The sequence below is a fragment of the Lissotriton helveticus genome, chromosome 6 (assembly GCF_964261635.1).
Source record: "Lissotriton helveticus chromosome 6, aLisHel1.1, whole genome shotgun sequence".
Classification (NCBI taxonomy): domain Eukaryota; kingdom Metazoa; phylum Chordata; class Amphibia; order Caudata; family Salamandridae; genus Lissotriton; species Lissotriton helveticus.
In genome coordinates this window covers 1,871,792,035-1,871,799,964 of record NC_136067.1, presented here as the reverse complement: position 1 = coordinate 1,871,799,964, position 7,930 = coordinate 1,871,792,035, and the positions used below count along the sequence as shown (strand labels likewise).

At 41.1% G+C, this 7,930-nt stretch overlaps 1 protein-coding gene across 2 annotated transcripts in view; it reads right to left on the bottom strand.

Moving 5' to 3' along the window:
• Nucleotides 1–242: 242 nt before the first annotated feature.
• LYPLAL1 (lysophospholipase like 1) overlaps nt 243–7,930 on the bottom strand; it is a 180,747-nt gene continuing 173,059 nt past the window's right edge. For both annotated transcript variants that reach the window (XM_078649792.1, XM_078649793.1), the window contains 2 exons: nt 3,614–3,729; nt 243–601 (listed from right to left, as the gene is read on the bottom strand). In XM_078649792.1, the coding sequence (XP_078505918.1) occupies nt 359–601; nt 3,614–3,729 (359 nt within the window). In that variant the 3' untranslated portion in view covers nt 243–358. The remainder of the gene's footprint in view (nt 602–3,613; nt 3,730–7,930) is intronic.

Below are 7,930 nucleotides of genomic sequence, written 5' to 3'. Positions count from 1 at the left end.
CTGCTTCCTTATTTCCCAATGTGCTCCTTTCCTTCCAATCTGCCTTATTTCTGTTTCCTATTGCGTGATATATTTTACTGCTTCCTTCCAAGTGTTACCAAGGTATTCCATTCTTTCCTGTTAAGCACTACTCCCCTCTACTTCCTAGTCTATAATGATGGTGTATCTAGTGATAAAGTCATGCTGTTTCTGCATTACATGTTCCTGTGTGATTTCCAGGATTCATCTGCAAGGCCGACAACTTAGGCGGTGTTAAATATTTAATAGAAAAATCAAATCTAGTGTTTCATTGCAATGGAATCACTATCAAAAAATTATATTTTGCACAATTCCATATATATAGGTTTTATTGATCTGATCAGCCCTCATTTTCCACATCAGTGTCCTCTGGCAGTTTCTCAAGAATCCAGGAGCTCAGTTTTTCAAGCTCATCTCTGCTGAGCTCGTGATAAAGGTTTGGAATGCTATGGAAGGAGGTTACCACACCCAAGGAGCTCAACACGCGGTTGGTCTCTTCACCCCATGAGTGCATAACTAACTCATCTGAGGTTCCATGGCACTGGTATAGCTCTGGAAGTCTAATGGGATTGTTCTTAAGAGCCTGAGAATAGAAAAGAAAAATATATCAGAGGTATGGCAGACAAAAAGAACATTTATGACCAACGATCAGAATGCAAACTTGATCAAGAATTACATACAGACAATGGATAAGCACACACAAGGTAAACAAGTAATATCATATCCATTAACAGCTGTTCAGTACGAATTGTATCTTATAAAGTCAACTACAATGAAAACAAGTTAAATTTAGAATAACTAGGTAATCTATTAGCTTGGCACAATATCTCTGATGAAGGAGTAAAACAGAACGGTTAAACAAGACACTTGAGAGGGAAGATTGAACAGTTATGCAAAAAATGCACAGGCACAACGAATTGCACAATTACCTACTGTGAAAATATAGTAATAAAGCAGAACATATTTTTCGAAATGGCACTAAGAGAGAAGAGCATTTTGAGAACATGTATTCTCATATCCAGGTATCACAACACTTTGTTGTGACTTGCACACATCGTTAAATGATTTAGGGGGGACATACACTAAAAGCTGTCCTTTTTCCCTTTTTCCCATTTTTGATGTTAAATATTAATGAAATGTAAGTAATTTGATAACAATATGGTGGAGGATTTTTCTGATAAGGACAATCTCAAAATTGCTGACAGCAATTGAAAGTTACATCAAACCAGCATTTAAATTGGATTAAAGAGATTTATTCAAGAAAGTTATGAAGTAAATGTTAACAGGCCCATTATTTGGAATAAAGAAAAATGTACAAATAATCATTGAAACCTTATGGGTTCAATTCACAAAAAAGTTGTATATCGTAACCGTACAAGTAGCTTATATATAGACAGATTTATAACTTTTTGGTATTCAGAAACATTTAAAGTGCTACTCTCGGAAGGCTGTTACAGGTTCCCAGGCATACTATTGGGATATATGCCCAAGGTTCCTAATTCCTTGGTGAGTAATTCTACATGGCACAAAATTATGGACAGTAGGAATTGAACCCACCGTCCAAATGCCCATATTTGCATTTCTTCTGTAAGGAAACCTATTTTCCCCAAGGATAAAGCTCTTCCCACACATACCACCAAACATGAGAGTGATTGGTTCTCCTTCCCATTGTGGAAGAGGAGTTACTCCAGCCTTTCATTGGAGTAAATCTTCACCAATTTCAGGGATGGAAAACATTTGGGTAGGAGTTTAAGAATGCTCACAAACATGTAAGTTTCTGGGCATTCCTAAGCATGCAAAGCTAAACTTGTAACATCCAATTATCATCCATGCATGGGATTTACTACTGTGGATTTATCCACATTTGTGTCGGAAAAATCCAATTAGTAAATCTATTTACATAAGGCAGGATTTCCCTTATGGATTGATATCAGGCGTAATGTTGCCATTTTTGGGCTGTAAGCATAGATATGGTTCTCTCCAACTCTCTTTAATTAATATGTAGAACATCTCACTAACTTTCTAAAATATTAAGACTCGGTTTCTCATGGCACTATGAAGGAGATGAAGAGAAACACTGAGGATTTATGGATGAATTCAACGTAACTCTAAAAAAAAAAAAAAGACACGTTTGAATTTTTTTCCAGAAACTCTCCTTCAACGACTATCATGTAACATTTTCAGCCAAGGCTGCTTTAAATGTTTTGTTTGCATAGGATGGGTTTGGTCAATATAAGATCTCTGGAAAGTACCCCTGCTCTTTTGGGTGCCTTATTAACTGGGTAAGGATGTGTTTGTGGAAGCTGTTAACTTCTGAGTAAGCAAGAGAAGAGTGTCCTGGTGAAAGACTGCCGGACAGCGGGAGGGTGGTGTGTATAAGGGAGTAAGAAAGAGCTAGAACAAAGACAACTTAGCACTCTCTGGAACTTTTGTGATGGATCAAACCTTTTATCATTGGACTTTAAAATGGTAGCTCAAGCAGTGGTTTCATTAAGAACTGATTATGGCCATGCCCTACTGATAGTTGTTCCTAAACTACACCTAGCTCATCTGAAGGCAGCACTACAAGCAGGAGTGAAACTCATCACATTAGTAAAATATCCAACAAACATCACACCAGCCCTTGCCACTCGCAAGATATACAATGTAGGGGTTTCCGTGAATGAGGACAGGGAGGACGAGGAGGAGAGAGAGACCATGGCGAGGAGGAGGCAGCCCGGAGACACTCCAGCAGGAAAGTGCCTTTTGGAAAATAATTAAATTAGGGAGGGTGGAGGGGCCGGCTAACTCCGCCCCGTTATCGGGGTGAATTTGCTCTTGTATTGTACTTTTCTCGTGTAAAGCAACACGGCACTCCACAATCTAGTACACGCTATAGAAAACTGTATACATAAATACGTAAAATAATTTCTAACCAGTGATATAGGTAACTATCAATAATTTGGTTGCAAAATGTAAATGCAATGTAATAAAGAATTAAGTGACTAAGAAAGCTTTGCAAAGCTAATACACTGAGACTACAATTGTGTTGTACATTTTGTGTGACATTTTGCAGCAGACTCTAAGACCAGAGCTGCACGTGTCATGTACTTTCCATCAGGATTGAAGACAATTAGCACCTTGGAACTGAAGGACCAATCTGCAGATTTTGGGTAATGCTGCAGCTCAATCTCTGATTTTCTTTTCTGAAGGTACAACAGAATTCAGCAGATATTTTATTGATGATCTTGCAGGCAATAACTTTCAATTAGCCGATGGGATTGAGCGATGTGTGTGCTTTGAACAGATCTAGACTCAAGAGCAGACATATTTTCCATGTTATGTTTTAACTGAAACAAGTTTATTCCACAATGATCCGTGAAAGAATTTGCTGAAGTTTGAGACAATTAAGCCATGATGTTGACAATGTACTTCAGTTTGTGGGGAACTTTGGACTAAAAAGCATCCTACCCAACATCAGACCCCAAGTTTAAGGAAAGACCAACATCCTGCTTGTCATGTATATACCATCCATTATGTCAGCACCAGCACTTTCAATAATTTAGTTTACAAAGCTGAATGTCATTAAAGTTACTGATAAAAGATTTAGACATACCTGATAAACAATTGAAGATTTATTTAGAAAACTAGATAGAGCAAAGACTCCAGCTACAGTCGGATGATATCGATATGCTAAATGCATTGCCATGGCTCCTCCCATTGAAAACCCACCTTTAAAGAAAGAAAATGTTTGATGAGCGTACTCGAAAACAGTAAAGAAAATTCAGCAAAGCATAAGATTTACCAACCGTGAAGACTTTGACAACTATTTCTACAACCAAAAGCTGCAATAGTGAACATCGCAGTGCTCCTACCATGAGCCAGAACTAGAATGACCAAGCACTGGAACGTAATGTTCATCAACCCAGATGACTCTACTAGGTGCCCCAATTTCAGGTTAACAATCTCTTCAATTATCCTGGTCAGATGTGTTAGTGTTCAGAAAACCACAAGGTGCTAGCAGAAATGAAGTGCAGTCATCCTATGGGGCAAAAACAAGGTCAGATCACCTGCACTAGTATGGAAATGCACTAATATATTTATCATGTGCACTTGCTCTACATGTGAAACACAGAAAAACATTTTACATATAACATCCTCTAATATAAATTTTGTTTTTTGCTCTTAACTTGCATTGCTCTTTCTGTCTGCTGTCCAGGTCTGTTTCAGAGATGATCATATTGCTCTAAAGGGGACTATAGTAGGCTAATTTTGCTTAAATGTCTTCACAAGACTAAAATAATTTAGAAAATGTTACTTGAGTGAATCCTGAACTGTACAATGGAAAATTAATTCTTGAATTTTGTAATACCACTCACAACCATTTTCTCAGATGACATGAAAACTGATATTACCTTATTTTTTGATTGCTCAGTGATACAACATAGATTCTTAGTTGTCTGGGGACTGGTGTGGGTGTTAACATACATACATACATAGTTATGACTCTGATTAAGCATGATAATTTAACTTAAAGTTGAAAGAAAGTGGGGTATTAATTGTGGTGGATGTGGGTTCAACACAAGGAATAATATGTTAAACTTGTCAGGGTAAAATACTGTTTCAATAATGTAAACCTTAGCTCAAACTCCTAATAGATGTAGCACTAAGCAGAAAGGCTTAATATCTGAAAATATGTGAAGCAATACAGTCAAAAATTCAAAACAGAACACAATAAATCCCAAAGGCAATTTAGAAAAACAGATACAAATTGATGGAGTAAAAAGACACCAAAATAACAAACATTCAATAAGGGGAACCAAAGATGTATATTTTTAAAATGTAAGGCAAAAAGCCAGAAGAAAAAGTAAATCATCAATCAATAGTCCCATTATGTGGTTGACCAGGACCTAGATGTGCTTTCAGGCCAACCACTATGGCGTGCAGATCAAATACATGAAGCAGCGTTGTCCAGGTCAAAGATTTTACATTCAGTCTCTGAAATGGAAGTCAAAATCCTCCAGTAGAGCAACATTGTTGTCTGTATATGTCACAGTCATCTCAAAGCCAGAGACCCACTAGATGAAGACCCACTTAAGCCGTTGATTTGGATGGGAAAAGTTATAAGCGTAACAAATTCCACTTTCATGGCAGATGAAGTCCTTGCGTCAGGCGGATACTTTTCTTGCCTTTACTGGTCAAGATTTCTACTTTCGGATGTAGTCTTTTTTAAAAAGAATTTCATACCCCTCCAGTAAGGCAGAACTGAACTGGTATCTGACAAAATCAGAATTAGACACCTTTGCCGTGAAGTTCTGCTGATGCCCAGAGGTCTTGAAAATCCAAAATGTTTCTAAAAACTTTTCAGAGTTTCTGGAACAGAACCTCTTGGTCACTTCTGAAGCCCCTGGGTCCTCAGGGCGAGGATTCACTCCAGCAGCGCCACCAAGAGGATCTACGTCAATTGCAGTTGCTACTGATCAGCTTGGCATGTCAGAAAGTACTCTTGCAGCTTGCTTTGTCCCTGTAGCCACATACAATCAATCAATCAATCAATAACATTTGTAAAGCGCGCTACTCACCCGCTAGGGTCTCAAGGCGCTGGGGATGGGGGGGGGGCTGGGGGTGGCTGCTACTGCTCGAAAAGCCAGGTCTTGAGTTGCTTCCTGAAGGAGAGAAGGTCCTGGGTGAGTCGTAGGTGGGTGGGGAGGGTGTTCCAGGTCTTGGCCGCCAGGTAGGTGAAGGATCTTCCTCCGGTGGTGGTTCTGCGGATCCGTGGGACGGTGGCAAGGGCGAGGCTGGCGGAGCGGAGCTGGCGGGTTGGTGTGTAGAACGTCAACCGACCCTTGTAGTCCTCTTTTACTCTTGAGTACAAGTTGGAGCAGGTCCAGTAATTCATGCTCTACAAAAGTCTCAAACAGCAGGTTCAGTCCTCTTTTGTTCTTCTGCTTGTCCATCCAGGGGTATGTCTAGAAAACGAGCCTTCCGCACCTGCTTCGCTACATCAAACTAGTATGGGGGCAAGCTCTCTTTCACACTGGGATATTGCTAGGCTGACTATGGTGTGTCCTGAGATCAAAGGGCTTTGCCTTCCAAGGCTTCCCCTTACACTAAACTGTAGCTGGGCAGTCGTCACCACTGCACCTGTTAAGTAAATTAATGTCCTGAACCCTCCCAGATTTTCTTCCTGGGCTGACAGGTGTTACATACCTCATACCCAGGCCATCCTGTCCAACAGACCTAAACCACTATCTTGCTCTGGGTGCAGTTTTCACACTACATTAAGGCCCAGCCCCTTTTGATTGAGTCAATCAGTGAGACCACATCTTCCAAGGTACGATAATTCGGCATCCGATTGTTCCACATAATGCGTAGCATCACCGAGAATTTTAGTTGTGCCTTGGCCCCCAGTTTGTGGAGTTTTTCCATTCTCCTAATGAGCTTCCACTGAAGCAGGTCTCTAGCCTTACACACATCAGACTGGAGACTGAAGGAATAACCTTTGGCGGTGGGAGACCCACACTTCAAAGCAATATCGAAGATGGTCCATTTACGGCATATGAAAGAAAATGTACCAGGATCTTCCTTGGCTTTGATGCTTCAGATTCCTTTTAATTGGATCCCTGTGTTCTCTCTGGATCTCCTGTCCGAGATTATTATCAGGCATACCTTTGAGAACTGTGTCCCATAATAGTGCTATGATAAAGGTTTTCATGTCACGACCTTCCTCTGTCTCCGGGACAGTTAGGATCTGGGGCTTATTCTTCCAAGAAGGATTATTGATCCTCTCTAAATCCCCCCTCAGACCTTGATTTTGCTTGGTTGCATTCGTCTGTATATCTTGTTTGACCAAGATGACCTCTTCCTCCAGTGCTCTAGTCCGCACTGCTACCTCATCCAATTTCTGGGAAAAGCTAGGCAAGAAGCTCGAATCCTCAACTGGTTAACCTTAGATACCTCAAGCCTACTCTTGATCTCTGCCTTAAGCCCCAGTAGGATAGCTGCCAGTGACTCCTCCGCCTGTACTCCAACCATCTAATCTGCTAAGTGTCCCAAAGTGGCAACTCTCTCCTGCTGATCCTTCAGGCAGAGCTCACCCACCTGCTGGGACCTCTCTAGGGGAGAAGAACCTCAAACCTGCTCCTGGTAATGATCTGTGGGGCGTGCTGGGTAGGGCCATTCATAGCTGGACTGGTTACTTAACTAAGTATATACGTACTACTCGCATCTGAAGAAATGTGAGGAGATTCTGTATCCTGGTTTCTTCTTCCCATAGCCCCCTCAGGCGCCACATCAACACTTTGATGAGGAGCAGACAAGGCCATGTCTTTGAGGAAGGAGTTGAGGGATGGTGTCACTTCCTGAGGTTTTTCTTATTGAGGTCAGGCTTCATGTAGGGTCTGGGTGTGGTGAGGGGGGGGTGCATGCTGTGGGCTAGCTTATAGTTTTCATTCATAACATTCCCTCCCAGGGGATGTTTTTAGGCATTTATAAATGTTAACCAGTAGTGGGAGGGTTCCCCAGGGTGGGATCTGGGAGAGGCCACTGGGTGGGGAGCAGTGGGGGGAGGGGGACAACAAAAAAGAATGTCCCCAAGATTATCAAGCTGCTGTTTTTCTAATAATTTATTTCAAAACAAATTATACTACAGGAATAAGGGGGGGGGGATGCTTAGAAATCAAATGGGGGTAGGCAAAGAGATTTGCTTTTTAACTTGTAATGTTAATGGCCTTAGGTCTAATGGGAGGCACAGATTTGTGATTCTGTATCTTGAAGAGAGTATGGCCCATGTTACGATCCTGCAGGAGATCAATGTAACAGCAGAGTAGAGCCCTGTCTTCTAAATATATATGGATTGAGAATTTTCGAGGCTCGTATCAAGCATTGCAAAAGGGTTACAATTCTTTTGAGGAAAGAAGCAGAGGTGGAGGGG